General features: G+C 37.6%; 1 protein-coding gene across 1 annotated transcript in view; it reads right to left on the bottom strand.

Annotated features, from left to right (window-relative positions):
* Positions 1-240: 240 nt before the first annotated feature.
* The window catches only part of YWHAE (tyrosine 3-monooxygenase/tryptophan 5-monooxygenase activation protein epsilon), a 39,302-nt gene continuing 21,131 nt past the window's right edge, over positions 241-18,411 (bottom strand). Inside the window, exons 2-6 of the mRNA XM_006099191.3 lie at positions 11,691-11,890; positions 9,169-9,275; positions 8,289-8,495; positions 6,920-7,056; positions 241-1,178 (exon numbers count right to left, since the gene is read on the bottom strand). Coding sequence (XP_006099253.1) covers positions 1,126-1,178; positions 6,920-7,056; positions 8,289-8,495; positions 9,169-9,275; positions 11,691-11,890 — 704 coding nt within the window. The 3' untranslated portion in view covers positions 241-1,125. The remainder of the gene's footprint in view (positions 1,179-6,919; positions 7,057-8,288; positions 8,496-9,168; positions 9,276-11,690; positions 11,891-18,411) is intronic.

Genomic DNA, 18,411 nt, shown 5'->3' with positions numbered 1-18,411 from the left:
TTCTCTCAATACCAAGATTGCCACATCCTTAAAGACAGGATAGGTAATGAATTGATTTGGACTACTTAATGTTCTTTACAGCCAGGTTACAAGTCATTTTTTTCCAAAAATATACATCATTTTTGAGAAACAGACAAGTGATTTATGAAAGAAAAAGAGACCTTTTCACATTCAGGCAAATAATATCACTGTGTTTAGGCTAGAGATTTTATTTTAAAAAGATAAAAGATGGAGGCGCAATAATATTTGGCATTTTTAATTTAGGTTTGTTTTATTTAAGTTTAATGTTAATTCCATGCTGTGTTTCAGTAAGAACAATACAGATTCTGTATCTGTGGCTCCAGTCAGATATCCAGTAGTACAAATTAGCTTCAAGTTACACATACTGAACAAAAGAGGTTGAGCGAGCGAAGGAGGGGAGGGGGGGGGCAGGGAGAGGGAAGGAGAAGAAACAAAGAATTGAACACGCATGCAGGCTTTTCCATACCACCTTCAACGCTAACCTGCTTCAGAGGGAGAGTAAAAGTAGGCAAGAATGAGCAGCCACGGATTATTGAACTGTTACCAGCACCATGCTTTTCAGCAGAGTTTGAATACTTTTTACAGCAAAACCATTACAATAAACTCCCCAAACAACCTTTAACCACCTCAAGCTAACACCCAATTAATCTTAAACATTGGTATAAAATTCAATTTAAACAATTAGAAAAAGGAAAAATGATACCACATATGCCACTATAGTGTGATTAACCTCTCTCTTAGATGCTTGCTTCACCTAGAAGTCTAATGGCTTTCAAATGTAATTTCCATTTCTAATGGTGACCTTGCCACATCCGGCAGGAGACAATACAGTAATGCTGAAAAAGCCTCTATGCAGTCCTGTTAGTGTCTTAAAGAACCTAAAAGCTGGGACCAGTAAAATCCACAGAAATTCACTCTTGCCTTTAAGAACTTTTGAAAACTGTTTTTTAAAAAAAACCAACAGGGCAGGAACCTAAATTCTGAGACCAAATGTAAAAGTCAGATTTGGTGGTTCTCAGTGACAATGGGGGAATTTCCAAGAGGGAGTGGGATGGGAAGGAGTGGGGGTGGTCAGAGATGGTTTCTCTTGTTGGCTTTTATGTCTCACTGATTTTCATCTTCCACATCCTGCAGCGCTTCTTTATTCTGCTCTTCACCTGCAAAGAAGAATAACAGTTACTTATTTCATACTGACTAAGCTGTCATGGTCACAAACAAAGGTATCATTCCAAACAAAAAGACCCCTTTACATTTGCTACAATTGGTATTAAACACACAGACAAGCAAAGAACTTCTACCATCCTTGATACCTGAGATGCCTAAGCCAAAAGGTGCTGCTGGATCAAAATCTTAAATGGTCAATAGTTAGAATCAAAAAAATAACTGACACACAGTAAAAATCAATGTTTTTACCCTCAATAAGCTCTTGTAGACAGCCATGGTAACCACATTATTAAAATGATTTTCAAGCTTTCATGTATATCGTGTCAAAATATCCTTTTCTCAATAACCTCACTTCATCAAGAATCAGGAATATATTTTACAATTTTTTGCAAAATCTAATTTACCCACAAGCTTCATATCAGAAATGCTTCAATAAAGAAAACCGAGCAGTAAAATGTTCCAAAGGCCTTCTACAGTTTTAGAGAGAGGATTCTGCTTTTGTAAATATTTTATATTTTGTATCTTGGCCAATCATATACCAAACCATAACCAGATTTCTCACTTCAGAGTGAAATAGCACTCAAACCAGACCACTGAGGTTATTAAAGAAGGGCATTTGGACCAGTTCTCTCATGCCATTTTTCTTTTCCCCTTGAACATGACAATTAGCCTAAAGAGTTTCAACTGCACTAGGACATGCAATAGAAAGCCAGCCTATTCATCTATTAACAAGCATTAAACAGGTCAGCCATAATAAAGAAGCATGCACACTTTAGCTAAAAAATAAAACAGGTAAAAGTTACATTTTGTGCTTTAACCCTTTGAGTGCCAACCAATATCCTAGGAACTATGCTAAAATTGCCAAGGCATTTCTGCTGATTTTACAGCAGTTTAGGAAAAAAACTATGAATCGCAAGTAAATGAAGTTACATATTCAAAAACTTAAGGAAACCTTTACTACATTTGTTTTCTGCACTTAGGTGCCATCTGTCAATAAAGAGTGAACTACTAGCATCTAATAGTGACACTGCAGGAGGAGCGTGATAGCGCTCCCGGCACTTTTGGCGAAGACAGGAGGAGCGCAGGAGCGCTCCCCGGCACTCTAGGGGTTAACAAACCATTTATAATTCTTACATATTACTAATTTGAATCAAAATTTTAAAAATCAATGAATTGATTCAACAATCATAATATGACAGTTCAGACCATCCATTCATACTGCTTGTTAAATTAATTAGGATGGACAATAACACTAACACTGATTGCCTACAGACATAAAGCATTTACCCTTAGAATTTTTTAAAAGTCTTAAAGACATTGATATGATAAACGAGCAATAACGTTTAAGTAAAGTTTAGTTTGTCATTTCAATTTTCCTTTGTGATAAAAATCTTTAACATAGATATGTGACTAAAAAGTACTTGAGGGACATAAAGATTTTTTACTTATGTACAGAAAAAGACATGCAAAACACAAAAATATCCATTTACTGAGGAAAGAAATGATGGACCACCCAGCTATTCTTCCCCCCCAAGAATAATGTATTCAAACTTAGGAAATGATAGGAACATTCACTCACATTTTAAACAGCAATATGCTGCGCCAAAATATGGTTAACATACGACAACAGAGCACACTCTAATTCACTCAAGCAAACATTAGATTTGCCAAAAGTTCCAAGTAACTTTGGCATAAAAATATTGTCACATAAATCACACCCAACCAAAGGTGATAGAGAGTAGCAGATCATAAATATCTTAGAATTTTTTGCATCCTGGAATGTACAACAGGCAGTTTTGTAAGCGACAGGATGATGATATGCAAGCATGATTAGTGAAGAACCAAAACTTAAAAGCAGAATTCACTGTGCCATGATAATGACTTACAAAGTAGTTTTTAGGAAAGGAAGAGTTGGATTTTCCTTTAGGAATCTATAGTGCAAGGAGAAAGGGAGGGAGAACAATCACATGAAAGCAACATTACAAGAAAAATAAACCAAGAGAGCAGGACAAAGGAAAAACAATGATTTTTAGGGAGAGTCAGATTTTGGTCTTTTTACTTTATATAAACTTCACTCTAAGAAATACTGTTCCTTTTCTTTTACCTTTAAAGAGGATGAAATAATATCCTTTTAAAAGGTATGCAGAAGAAAAGTTTTCCTTGGATGTATTTCTTTGCCCACTGTTTCTAGATTTTAGAGGAGGAATGGGGGGCAGAGAAAACACACATTTCCTTTCTGTGGATTTGCATATGAAACAGTCCTCTCTGATCACAGATTAAGAAAAAAAGGACTGAAATGGCCTCATGAGAAAAAGTTGTGATCCCTTTAAAGAATTATGTCCCAACACAATCAGACATAACATATTCTGCAATCATAAAACATAAAAGTGTATAAAAATAAAAGTTTGTGAACCACATATTTTTCCTTTAGAAATCCTCAATTCAAATGTTTGGCACAATTTTTCCTAGTTAGTAAAGTAAAAAAGGAGAAAACCATCTATATAATCCTTACTCTAAATTCAAGTAACATCCTGGAAAACTACCAATTCTATGACCACAATTCTCCTATCTTCAGCATTGATTCTAAGTCACAAAACAAATTTAATAATTCGTATGTAATGCTATACCTTTTAGCAAAACTAGCAATTTCCTAGTACCCACAACAATTTGTAAATTCAGATAGTTTGTTAATTTTAATAAAAGGTCAAGATACTACTTGAATTTTCTATTGTTTTAACTTGCATGTTTCATAATTCCTAGTATTTTATAATAAAGTGAAAATTGGTGTTTCAAACAAATTTAACAAGCCAATTTACAAAGTAAAAAGGATCTGAAGCAACTAGATTTCACTAGATTTAAAAAAAAAAAACTTTGAAGATTAATCTTATGCCGCCCTAGCTGGTTTTGCTCAGTGGATAGAGCATCGGCCCGTGGACTGAAGGGTCCCAGGTTCGACTCCAACCAAGGGCACATGCCAGGGTTGTGGGCTCGATCCCCAGTAGGGGGTGTGCAGGAGGCAGCTGATCAATGATTCTCTTTCATCATTAATGTTTCTATCTCTCCCTCTCCCTTCCTCTCTAAAATCAATAACAATATTTTTTAAAAAATTAACCTTATGCTAATAAAAACCTTCCCAACTATGAAAAAAAAGTAGTTTAAAGAAAATATCCTATTTTAGCCTGGCTGGTGTGGCTCAGAGGTTGAGCATCGACCTAGGAACCAAGAGTCACACATGCCCAGGTTGGGGGCTCAATCCCCAGTAGGGGGTGTGCAGGAAGCAGCCAATCAATGATGTTCCTCTCACTGATATTTCTATCTCTCTATCCCTTCCTCCACCACCACCACCACTGTGTGTGTGTGTGTGTGTGTGTGTGTGTGTGTGTGTGTGTGTATCTCCTATTTTTTAAATGATTCATTTCATAAGATGACACCCGATAACAAAGAAACAGTATCTTTGGTTCTGTATAAAAACAGAGTGACATATAGTCTACTATCAATCAATTCTTGGTTATCAGTGATAATAAACAAGGGTAGCACTACAAAATATAAGCTTTATTTCTATCTAACATTGTAATTTAACAATTGTAAGAGTTGGCATCAAATGTCTAAAAAAACAAAAAAAAAATAGCATTTCAACCCAGGTCATCTTCGTTATTTTTAGCCTCAAATAAATGTTCCCTGGTTCAGAGGTGTATAGTTTATTGATTAGGCCAATATGGCTTAACCAAGTCATAAGTTCAAAGATGGTAAATTGGTCTTGAATCCCAGATTCATGGTAGTGGTTGCCTGAAGTGCTATGTTGAAAAGTAACCAACAGCTACATCTGGCTTTGTTGGAAAAGTGTGCAAGTAGGTCAGGTCACATGTGCTACATATTTCAAGCCAATCCTTGTCACATATCTAAATACTTTATATAGTAAGCTCTAGACGCTGAATCACCCAAGTCTCACTTTAGCACCATAACCTGTCTAAAACCTGACTTTCTAGTAAGGAAAGTGACAATTTATATGCCTTGATACCCATTTTCAGATACACCTTTAAAAAGTAGAATATTTTTAAAGACAGTACAGTATGTTGATCCAGGAGACTACAGCTAGCCTCAAGCAATGAAACATGTACTTCAATTTGGGGAACATACCCTTAAAGCAGTGGTTCTCAACCCTCCTAATGCCGCGACCCTTTAATACAGTTCCTCATGTTATGGTGACACCCAACCATAAAATTATTTTCGTTGCTACTTCATAACTGTAATTGTACTACTGTTATGAATCGTAATGTAAATATCTGATATGCAGGATACATTTTCATTGTTACAAATTGAACATAAAGCATAATGATTAATCACAAAAACAATATGTAATTACATATTCAATATGTGTTTTCCGATGGTCTTAGGCGACCTGTGAAAGGGTCGTTGGACCCCCAAAGGGGTCGTGACCCACAGGTTGAGAACTGCTGCCTTAAAGAATCTGCAGCTAAAACTGACAGCAAACCTTTTGTTTCCACTCTCTGCATCACCACCAACAACTGTAAAACAATCTATGGTCAATCACACTAGTTTGTCCTCCCCTATTTGTGTATGAAAATGATTCTTTGGAAATAGGCAGAATAAAATCTCCTTTAAAATAAAAAAAGTGACAAATCTGGGCTTTTACCTCATTTAGAATAAACAGTAAATCCTCCACCTCACCATAAGATTAAGTTCTATAGATTACCCTAGTAATTGTTTACTACTAAAAACTCTAAAAAAAACAAACACCAGACCTCTTATTAAATAGGACCTAAGGGCAGGACATTCCATTTGCTGTACACAATCCAGAGGGGGGAAATCCTTTTTTGGATAAAAGATTTCCAGAGGATGCTTCATAAATATCTACTGAAACATCTAGTTTAATCTGAGGACACAACTCAAAGCAGTGATTATGACACTCAAAAATACAATGAACTCCAGACCCCTAAATTTGAATCTGAGTAAGATAAAATATTCTTCCTCTCCCTCCATCTTTCAAAACACATTGTGAGGAAGAGGTAAACTAAGTTTAACAAACATTAATTAGAGGTAAAATTTTTAAATATTAATAAAAGATCCCCTTTATCACCTTACAGCCCACAATGGAAGAATGTACTTTGATACCTTTTTATAAAAATGTAGTAATTAAACTTGGATAGTTTGAAGGATAGTTTAGAGGAAATTGTAACTTGATGTAAAGAAATACCAAGGAGCCCTGGCCAGTTTTGCTCAGTGGATAGAGCGTCGACCTGGGGACTAAGGGATCCCAGGTTCAATTCTGGCCAGGGGCACATGCCTGGGTTGTGGGCTCAGTCCCCGGTGTGCAGGAGGCAGCCAATCGGTGATTCTCTCTCATCATTGATGTTTCTGTCTCTCTATCCCTCTCCCTTCCTCTCTAAAAATCAATAAAAATATATTTTTTAAAAAAAGAAATACCAAGGAGCCCTTGCCAGTTTGGCTGTGTCAGCCTGCAGAATGAAAGGTCCCAGGTTCGATTCCAGCCAGAGCACATGCCCAGGTTGAGGGCTTGGTCCCCAGTAGGGGGCATGCAGGAGGCAGCTGATAAATGATTCTCTCTCATCATTGATGTTTCTATCTCTCTATCCCTCTCCCTTCCTCTCTGAAATCAATAAAAATATATTTAAAAAAAGAAAGAAATACCAAGGAATTTCTAAAAGTAAAAGATCCAACAACAGAGACACACATTTAACTTCAGCTTCCTTACCATCACCCTGCATGTCTGAAGTCCATAGTGTCAGATTATCACGTAACAACTGCATGATAAGTGTAGAGTCCTTATAGCTTTCTTCACTCAGCGTATCCAGTTCTGCAATTGCATCATCAAAAGCTGCTTTTGCCAATCTGCAAGTATTTACATAAATGTATTACAAAAATAAAGTTTAAAAACAGAATTAGAAATGTTAGATATCACTCTTTTCTTCAATTATCCCACAATATGTAATAGTGACACTGAGTACTTGGGTTTAGGCAATGAAATAAAGGAAAAGCACATGTAACTGATGAAAATTAACTTTCTACTTAATTTTGTAATCTGGCAACTTTTGGACTAAATAGAACTTTCGGAACATCACTTCTTACTATGCTTTCAGCAAGCCTATCAGTAAATAAGACTATGTAGACCAAATTCCAAACTAAAGCACCACCAAAATATATGCATAATAAAGGTATTTCCAAGTCCCAGTCAACAGATCACTTATTTAACAAAGTTTTAATGCAAAAATAAATTTTTGGACAGTATCACAGTTAATTCAATAGAACTTAATGTTAATGGAAGTTAATGTTTGTTTCCCAAAACAAACAAAAAAGGGCAATATAGAACCTATGGAAATGTAATCATAACACTCATTTACTGTTAGTTTAAAATAAACAAAATCCACATTTATTAAGCACTGTGTACTATGTACAACAAGTGATGTTAGACACAAATGGGGAAACAGAAAAGAGGAAAAGGAGCCATAGCTGGTTTTGCTCAGTGGATAGAGTGAAGGGTCCCAGTGCAGACTGAAGGGTCCCAGGTTCGATTCCGGATCAGGGCACATGCCCAGGTTGCCGGCTCAGTCCCCAGTGGGGGGCATACAGGAGGCAGCCAATCAATGATTCTCTTTCATCATTGATGTTTCTCTCCCCGCCCTCCCTCTCTGAAATCAATAAAAAATAGAAAATAGAATAGTATAGAGAGCATAAGCATGCCTATATTAAAAATATACCTAACAAAGACTGAAAGCTTATAAAAATAAATATATTATTATAACTCTTCTCCTTCCTTTTTCCCACTCTCTAACAAGTTAGAGATTCTTTTTAATCTACCAACAAAAATTTTCCCCATCAACCTAATTATTTTAACTGCTCTCCTAGTGAAATGAGGTAGGTTTACCTTGAATTGAGATACCTGTGGCTTTATAGTATACAAAGCACACAAAGCATTTTCACTAAGAGCCCAAAGAATGCTTTATTACATGGCCAACCTTACAAAGGCTGTCCACAGGGTACAAGACAGAAAACCAAATAGCTCTTCTCTTTTGTAACCTTCTTGCCTTTCATAGTGAGAGTTTTTGTTCTCCTCCATAACTTACCTGCAGGCACGGTCAGGAGAATTAAGAATTTCATAGTAGAATACGGAGAAATTGAGAGCAAGACCTAAGCGAATAGGATGTGTTGGTGGAAGTTCTGTCATTGCAATATCACTAGCAGCTTTGTAAGCCACTAGGCTGTTCTCTGCAGCCTCCTTCCTGTCATTTCCTGTGGCAAATTCAGCCAGATACCTGTGGTAGTCCCCTTTCCTAAAACAAAACAAAACAAAAACCAGAATTAGAAAAATGCTTTTTAAATGAAAAATAACTGTTAAAATTTCTACGTAAAGAATATATTAAACAATTAACTGGTATACTTCAGTAATTTTTTAATAGTCTCTTTCAGGAATAACTAACACATCTATTTAATTTTCCTCCTTAGAGATTTCCTGTCAAATATAAGCAAAACCCTAGAGAAATTAACTAACAACCTCAAAAAAAAACCAAAAACAAATTTATCACTTAATAGGCTAGATTAAATAACAAAAATTATTCCAAAGAATGGCACAACAGTTTGTTAATTATGAAATAAAATTTTCATATAAAAATGTTAAGATTGAGCTACATAATGCTTTGCTGAAACTAGTGGGAAAACCACACACAGGCAAACAAATGTAAATAGGTAAAGCAAAACCTAGTACATTTTTACAGTAATAGTCTGACCATCTTAAATGCTGTAATATTAATATTTCATTAGCAGTGAATTTGCAAATGAGAATTCAAAAATTAATTTAAGTTTTGAGAATCACTCCTCCCATGTAACTATACTTCCAACATTAAAGAACTACTCTCATGTAAAAATTGAAAGCCTATATAGAAAAAGTGATGATTCTAAGAGGGCCAACATTTAATCTGACATTTTCCCTTCTAGTATAGAACCTACATTTTATAATAGAAAACCTTGGACTCGCCAGTGTTAGCTGCTGGAATGAGGTGTTTGTCCAGTACATCCAGAATGTCACAACAGATTAACTTTAGTTCAGTCTCAACCTGGGGGAAAAAGTCAAAAAATTGTTTCAGTCTAAGAAATTATAAATTATCACATATCTGGTTTTGAAGAAGAGAGCCATATTAAACCAAAAAGCAGAGAAAAGTTATCTCCAGGTTATAGAAATTATCTTATTTCTTTCTATGTGCTATTTATTAGTCAAGTGCTTTTTTTAAATTTATTTTATTGATTTTTTTTTAGAGGGAGTGAGCAAGTGAGCGAGGCAAGGAGAGAGGAAGAGGAAGAGAGAGGAAGAGAGAGAGAGATAAACATCAATTAGTCGCCTCCTGCATGCATGTGGACCGGGAAACGAATCCGCAACCTAGAAATGTGCCCTGACAGGGAATCAAACCCACTACCTTTTGATGTACTTGGTGACCTCCAACCTACTGAGTCACATAGGCAAGAGCTTTTAAAAAAATGAACTCATAGTTCAGGTACAGAAGAGTAACACTGATTACTACTTACTAAGTGCTGCACATTTTTATTAAATTCTCTAATGAGGTACTATACTCAGAACCTCAGTTTTTCCATCTATAAATTGAAATACCTACTCTTTATAGGGGATCATTTAAAGATTAAATAACTACAATATCTTACACAATTATATATCTCCCCACTCAGAACAGTACACAGGAGAGCTGGAAAGTCTATAAATGTGGATTCCCCTTTCCTCCCCTTAACTCACTCCCCATACTACTTTGTGTCTGCTTCTGTAATTTCTCTCACTGTACTCTGTGTTATATGCCTATCTCTTCCAGTAGGATCAATTTCTTTCCTTTTTTTAAAATATATCTCTTATTGATGTCAGAGGAAGGGAGAGAGAGATAGAAACATCAATAATGAAAGAGAATCACTGATGGGCTGTCTCCCTCCTAGGGATGGAGCCTCCCTACTAATTCCCAGGAGGGAAATCAAACCTCCTGGTCCATAGGTCGACACTCAACCACTGAGCCACACAAGTTGGGCCCACTAGGATCAGTTTCTTAACAGCAGCACTATTGACATCTTGGGCTAGATATGTTGTTGAAGATGATGGTCCTAACTACAGCACTTACGATTAGCAGTATTCCTGTCTCTACCGATATATGCTAGTAGCACCCCCAAATTGCGACACCAAAAATGTCTCTAGACATTGTGAAATATCCTCTGAGGAGCAAAATCACCCCCTGGATGAGAACCACTACATCAAAAGCTATCAAACTTTTTTGACCAAAACCCACAGTAAAAAAAATAATCTATATATATATATAAAAGCCAGAGTTACTGAACAACTGAACAACCAGTCACTATGATGCGCACTGACCACCGGGGGGTAGACGCTCAACACAGGAGCTGCCCCCTGATGGTCAGTGTGCTCCCACAGCTAACCTCCCACAGCCCCGATCAACCCCGATGATCGCCGGCCAGGCTGAGTAACCCCACCCATGAACTAATTCGTGCACCAGGCCTCTAGTATTACATAAATGTATATACACATATATAAGATGAAACAGTACCTCACAGAATAATGTCTAATGCCCTCTGATATTTTTCTATTAAAAAAAAATAACTAGCCCTAACCGGTTTAGCTCAGTGGATAGAGTGTCGGCCTGCGGGCTGAAGGGTCCCACGTTCAATTCCCATCAAGGGCATGTACCTTGGTTGCGGGCACATCCCCAGTAGGGGGTGTGCAGAAGGCAGCTGATCAATGTTTCTCTCTCATCGATGTTTCTAACTCTCTACCCCTCTCCCTTCCTCTCTGTAAAAAATCAATAAAATATGTTTTAAAAAAATAAAAAAATAACTAGACTGAGGATCCATAAGGATAGTCTCATCTTTGCACCCATAGTACCTAGCAAATTGTGTGGTGCTAATTTCAAGTGATTCTATAAATAAAGTATCTTGCAGTTACAACAATAAAAATTATTAAATTAATTATCTTCTTGTGTGGTTCTCAAAATTGAACACCATCCTCTGCAGCTCTTTTTTTTTATTATTGATTTTTTACAGAGAGGAAGGGAGAGAGATAGAGCGTTAGAAACATCGATGAGAGAGAGAAACATCGATCAGCCCCCGCAACCAAGGTACATGCCCTTGACCGGAATCGAACCTGGGACCTTTCAGTCCGCAGGCCGACGCTCTATCCACTGAGCCAAACCGGTTTCGGCCCTCTGCAGCTTTCAAAGAAAAAAGTTCTTCACTTTTGCCCTAAAATATTGTATGGCATATAAATCCTAATCCAGGTAAGCAAAAGATGCAAATCCACTAAAATATAAAATGTACATTATGTATGTGTACAACAAATGTACTAGGCTGTGATCTAAAATACCCAACACAAGTGGTCCTGTTGGTGCAGTGGCAGCGTGTCAGTCTCATAAAATATCCAATACCTAGCACACCTTTCTTTAAAGATATCTTGTATATAACAATCTCACCATTTGCCGATATTCCCGAATCATTTTTAGTTTGTCTTCTCCTCCCTTGTTTTCTTCTTTCTGTTCAATGCTGCTGATTATTCTCCAGGAAGCTCTTCTAGCTCCAATCACATTTTTATATGCAACAGATAGGAGGTTTCTTTCTTCAACTGTCAACTCCACATCCATCCCTGCTACTTTCTTCATTGATTCCACCATTTCTATAACAGAAAAGTGAAAATCAGACCTTACGAAGTTTTGTTAATACATCCCTTCACAGTGGTCTTTTTTCTATCAAACTAATGTAAAACAAAATATAAAAATTAACCAAAAAAAAACTTTGCAATCATCAAAATATGAGTAAAAAACTAAAAGCATGTAAAATAAACTAAGAGCCTAGAGCAAGAGAATCTGTTGTATGGAATCAGAACAATGTCAAACAGTACCTAGTATAGTATGGTTTGGAGGAATCTCTCATATTAAATAAGGTAACTAGAAACACATACCTATTCATTTACCAGTAAAACTGAGCTAGCAGTTTAAGATAAAAGTTAAAAATGTACAGGCTCTAAAATGTATCTTCTTACAAATAAATTATTTCTAAATACAAAATTTCCCAAATAACAGTCATGGGAGGAAGGGGAACTCATTAATAAAGCAACCATCATTGAATGTTCCCATCCTTCCTTCTTTAAGGGCATTGTCCACCTCATGAATTCATTCATGGGCAAAACTTTAGTTGGTTCCTATTTATCACCACTAGGTGGCAAGCAAAGAAAGGGGCCCAGATAAGCCTTGGGAGATCCCAAGTACTATAGGAAAAAATAGGTAATACAATTAATGAATGCATGGTGAATGCAAAGGAAGAACCAGAAACAGCTCAATAAACACTAATATATTAATGAAAACTAGTTTTCAAAAAACAAAACACTAAATGTCATATTACCATGTGGCTCTCCAACTTTACTGATTCAGAATGTTGGTGATGAGACCCAAGGATCTACATTTTAACAAGTGCCTCTAGCATATATTAACACTCTAAGCATAAGCATACCTTAAGTATTGATGCTTAATGCTATGTTAAATTAGGTATAATCCCAGGAAAATATGTTTCAAAAAATTATCCTTTCAGGAATATTAGTAATTAGGAATATGAAGATGGTAAGGTCTTTGAAAACAGTTCGGTAGTTTTCATTTACAGTTAACCATCGTTAAGAACTCAGCAATTCCATTCCTAGGTATTACCCAACAAAAATAAAAATTTATCTTCACAAAGACTTTTACACAAATGTTCACACTATCTTTATTCATAATAGCCAAAAGATTAAAACAACCCAAATACCCATCTATATAATGGACTACACAAGAATAAAAAACAATAGCTCTGGCCTGTGTAGCTCAGTTGGTTGAGCATGGTCCTGTCTCTCTCTCTCTCTCTCTCCCCTTCCCCCTCCACTTCCTCTCTCTAAAAAGATCAATAAAAACATTTTTTAAAGAATAAATTACTGCCCTAGCCAGTTTGCTCAGTGGTTAGACTGACTAGTTAGAGCGTTAGCCGTCGGGACTGAAGGGCTGGCAGGCTCGATTCCTGGTCCGGGTCAGGGCACATGCAGGAGGCAACCAATTGATGTGTCTCTCTCACATCCATGCTTCTCTGTCTCTCCCCCTCCCTTCCACTCTCTCTAAAATCAATGGAAAAAATATCCTCGGGTGAGGATTAACAAAAAAAATAAAAACAAAATAAAAAAGGAATAAATTACTGATACTCAAAGCAACATGTATGAATTTCAAAAACATCATACTAACTTTTTTTTAAAAAAGCCAGTATGATTCAACTTAAATCAAGTTACAGAAAATACACAACTATAGACAGAAAGCAAATTAAGTACTTACTGGGGTATGGGAGTGAAGTGTGGGGCTTGTGTGCAAAGGAGTAAGAGAGAAAATTTGGCGGGGAGGAGAGTAGAATTAAATGTTCTGTGGTGCCCTGACCGGTTTGGCTCAGTGGATAGAGCGTCGGCCTGCGGACTCAAGGGTCCTGGGTTCGATTCTGGTCAAGGGCATGTACCCTGGTTGCGGGCACATCCCCAGTAGGGAGTGTGCGAGAGGCAGCTGATCGATGTTTCTAACTATCCCACTCCCTTCCTCTCTGTAAAAAATCAATAAAATATATTTTTTTAAAAAATGTTCTGTGGTGATTACACAACTTAACACATTTATCAAAACTTACTAAACTGTATATTTCAGTAAGTGGTATATGTTACATAGAAATTATACCTCAGTTGCCCTAACCGGTTTGGCTCAGTGGATAGAGCGTTGGCCTGCGGACTGCAGGGTCCCAGGTTCAATTCTGGTCAAGGGCACATGCCTGGGTTGCGGGCTTGATCCCCAGCGGGGGGCATGCAGGAGGCAGCCAATTAATGATTCTCTCATATCATTGATGTTTCTATCTCTCCCTCTTTCTTCCTCTCTGAAATTAATAAAAATATATTTGTAAAAAATTTTTTAAATGGCTGCCAGTCAGCCCTGCACCCACGAGGTCCCAGCATGGCAACAATGACCACTGCAAGCACCTTCATCTGGGAGAAAGCTACCCCCAAGTTCCTGCCCCAATGCCAGGCGGTCCAGTTTCTCCCCGTATGTGTCTGGGTCCCCCAGAGCCTTGCCTGGCACTGCAGCTCAGAGGAAACAGGAGCTTGTAGATTTAGTTCCGTGGTGCCAGCCTTTTAAGAGGAGCAGCTCAGCCCCAATCTGCACTGGTTTTTACAGTCCAGAGTTCTTACTGCCCGTAGTGACTTCTTTCCCCAGTTCTGGAACCCTGGGCTGGGGGGTTCTGGTGAGGGGCTGGGACCCCTCGCTCCTCCAGGCAGCCTCCGCAGAGGCAATCTCCCTCCCAATTAAGAAAGCGTAACATGTGGGTGCTGGAAGAGCCCGTTCCGCGCCTCTGCACCTCCTTCCAGTCTCAGTGTGCTTTCTTCTTTACTTCTCTAGTTGTACTACTTCCATTCAGCCAGCTTTCCAGTGGTTCTGAATGGTAGTTGTTCTGTATGTTAGTTGTAATTTTGATGTGGTTGTGGGAGGCACCAATTACAGGCATTTACCTATGCCACCATCTTGGTTCCCTCTCCATATTTTTATGCTTTGAAATTTTAATAATGTACATTCAGTATTTTTTTAAATGTTGAGGGGGGAAATATATTTATAACTTTCAATGATATTCTACTATCCCAGATTCAATTAGTTATATAATCCCCTTCATTTAGAAAGCCACAAAACAATGCACAAAAGACTGTGTGGTACAACTACAGAAGCAGAAGCTATCCACTGTTATTAAGTAACAGCTTTATTGATCTGTAATTCACATATCATACAATTCACCTATTTAAAGTGTACAATTCAACAGGTTTTAATATATTCACAGAACTGTGCAACCATCACCACAATCAATTTTACAACATTTTGCCGAAACCGGTTTGGCTCAGTGGATAGAGCATCGGCCTGCAGACTGAAGGGTCCCGGGTTCGATTCCGGTCAAGGGCATGTACGTTGGTTGCGGGCACATCCCCAGTAGGAGATGTACAGGAGGCAGCTGGTCGATGTTTCTCTCTCATTGATGTTTCTAACTCTCTATCCCTCTCCCTTCCTCTCTGTAAAAAATCAATAAAATATATTTAAAAAAAAATTTTTACAACATTTTCATCACTTGATAAAGAAAAGCTCAAGCTCATTCCAGCCAGCACTGAGCCATCCGCATCTCAAGACAATTGGCACAAGACTGAGGGCAAGAAATGAAAATATAAGCTGGGGTACCCTGTTTGCTAACACAGATTGGCCCCTCAAGCAAGGAGGCCTAAGTACAGTGCCTTGAGGCTGGATGTGGGGAACTTTGGGGTTCCAAGTGTTGTACAGTAAAATATAAGGGGTTAATTCGGGAAATGGAGTGTCCGTTAAAGCTGAAAATCAGTTACATAATAACATAGGATTTCCTAATATGTATGTTTAAAATATTGACAAATTAGTTAACCTGTTTTTACTTATGTAGAGACATTTGTGTAATTAAAAGTATGTATGGCCCGGCAGGCGTGGCTCAGTGGTTGAGTGTCGACCTATGAACCAAGAGGTCAGTTTCATTCCAGGTCAGGGCACATGTCCAGGTTGCAGGCTCGATCCCCAGTGGGGAGCGTGCAGGAGGCAGACGATCAATGATCAATGATTCTAATCACTGATGTTTCTACCTCTCCCTCTCCTTTCCTCTCTGAAATCAATAAAAATATATTTTAAAAAATAAAAGTATACATGTATGAAAAGTTTAATTTCACAGAAGTTTTCTATATGAGCATTACTGTAATTTTAAATTTACACTGACTAGGTCTAGTAAATGCATGCATTTACCAGTCACAGCGAGTAAATAAATGCACACGGCAGGGCTTACATAGAAACATCAGCTAGCGCTCTTACAACTGCTGCACAAAGTAAAGCCATGCAACAACAGAACCAACTAACAACCAATTACTGTGAGTGCTATGCAGTGAGACCACAGCTAATCAATCACCGAACATTATTTACAAGCAGTGACTCTTTTTTTATATATATATTTTATTGATTTTTTACAGAGAGGAAGGGAGAGGGATAGAGAGAAACATCAATGAGAGAGAAACATCGATCAGATGCCTCCTGCGCACTCCCCACTGGGGATGTCCCCGAAACCAAGGTACATGCCCTTGATCAGAATCGAACTTGGGACACTATAGTCTGCAGGCCGACGCTCTATCCACTGAGCCAAACCAGTTAGGGCTAAGCAGTGACTCTTAAATTTAAATATGTAGACTATAGTTGTAGATATGTAATATTTATTTATGTCAGCAAAATTACTACAGTGTTCTTTTTTTTTTTTTTAACATATGGCCTATTTGCTAAAATTTGTTTAAAATAACTGCATTTGCCCTGGCTGGTTGGGCCTTGGGTTCAATTTCTGGTCAAGGGCATGTACCTCAGTTGCAGGTTCCCCAGCCCTAGCCCCATTAGGGGCAAGTTTGGGAGGCAACCAATCTCTCCCACCACCTCCTCTCTCTCTCTCTCTCTCTCTCTCTCTCTCTCTCTCTCTCTCTCTCTCCCCCACCTCTCCCTCCCTCCCCCTTCTACTCTAGAAATCAATGGGGAAAATATCCTCGGGTGAGGATTAAATAAAATAACAGTGAATTAAAAACAGAAATGTAACCTGCTAATTTAATTATAAGGAAATTCTGGTTAAAATTAACATGGTGTTAACTTTCACATGACATACAGACCGAAAATTTTGTCTGTTAAATCTGAAATCCGTTAACTGGAGGTTTGCAAAATCAAGGGTTTACTGTACACACAAAACAAGGATTATTCATGCATCCAACAACAAACTGGCCTGCACCAAGACCCCAGTAAAGAACTACATCATGCTCAATGACAGCTCTTTGAGTCCCACTATCCACTGCCACTAAGACACAAAAAGATAACTCCTAAAGGAAAAAAAGATTTTAAACAAAAACTATCAAAGAAAATTCAGAAGAAATATGAAAGGAAAAAGAATGCCAACATCAGCAGGGCAAACTTATTGCACACATCACTCTAATACCAGGCCAACGTGGCTGAACAGAGAGAGCTATGTTCTACAAGGCAAGAAACTTGAGTTCTGCCTGGCTGGTATAGCTCAGTGGTTGAGCGACAATCTATGAACAAGATCACCGTTTGATTCCCAGTCAGGGCACATGCCTGGGGTTGCGGGCTTGATCTCTGAAATCAATTAAAAATATATTAAAAAAAATAAAATAAAATAAAAATAGGCATCCAAGTGGGTGTAAAACTGGTATCTCGTGATTTTGATTTGCATTTCCTTGATGGCTAATGATGGTGAGCATCTTTTCAGGTGCTTTAGGCCATTTGTGTATATTCTTTAGAAAATATTCATATGCTTTGCCAATTTTAAAATTTATTTATTTGCCCTTTTATTACTGTTATAAGAATTATTTACTTTTAAAACCTCAAATACTCAGCCTCTCATCTTCAGAAATTTCTTCATTGCAGAAGACAGTAGATTAAGGGATAGTAGTAGCATGAGTCAGAAGAGAAAGAGCCTTCCTACTACCCCTAAAAGTTCTATAATCAGTACTTTGTACCAATTATGACTATAATGAAGCTATTATAACATTAGTGCCATCCCTATCCTTTTAACACCCCAAAACTATGTGAAAGCTCTGACTTATCCAAAAGTCTACACTGATCACACTCTCAAAACCTCCATCAGCAAAGAGTTAACACCAACTTTATTCACATAAATTTCACAACACAACTAGTACTTCATGAAATTATCTTAGCTGCAATTATTTCATCAATGTGATCCAAGCATTTCTGAGATGGAGAAGACTGCAGGTATGATAATAACTTATGAACCAGAGAATTGAGACTCATGGTCGAATCACTACTTATGGATGCACAGACAGTTTGGTACATGAAATCTGGGCAATAAAATACAATTTCTGGGACTTCTTTGGCACCAATGGGTAGCTGACTGACAATCACCAGTTACTGAAAGGCCTATTTGGTTCCAAGTCACTTCTCTTTATTGTAAGGTAATAGCCTAGTGACACATTCATTACATTAAATCAGCTTGCCTCTATTTGGTATCAGACTGCCAAAAAGAGAATCAAATGTTTTTCACCTTGAATTTAACTTAGCTTTGATTCCTGTTTTTGCTCTCTGAAGTATTCAC

Source organism: Myotis lucifugus, unplaced genomic scaffold (assembly GCF_000147115.1).
Source record: "Myotis lucifugus unplaced genomic scaffold, Myoluc2.0 scaffold_262, whole genome shotgun sequence".
Classification (NCBI taxonomy): domain Eukaryota; kingdom Metazoa; phylum Chordata; class Mammalia; order Chiroptera; family Vespertilionidae; genus Myotis; species Myotis lucifugus.
This window is presented reverse-complemented; position numbering and strand designations above follow the sequence as displayed.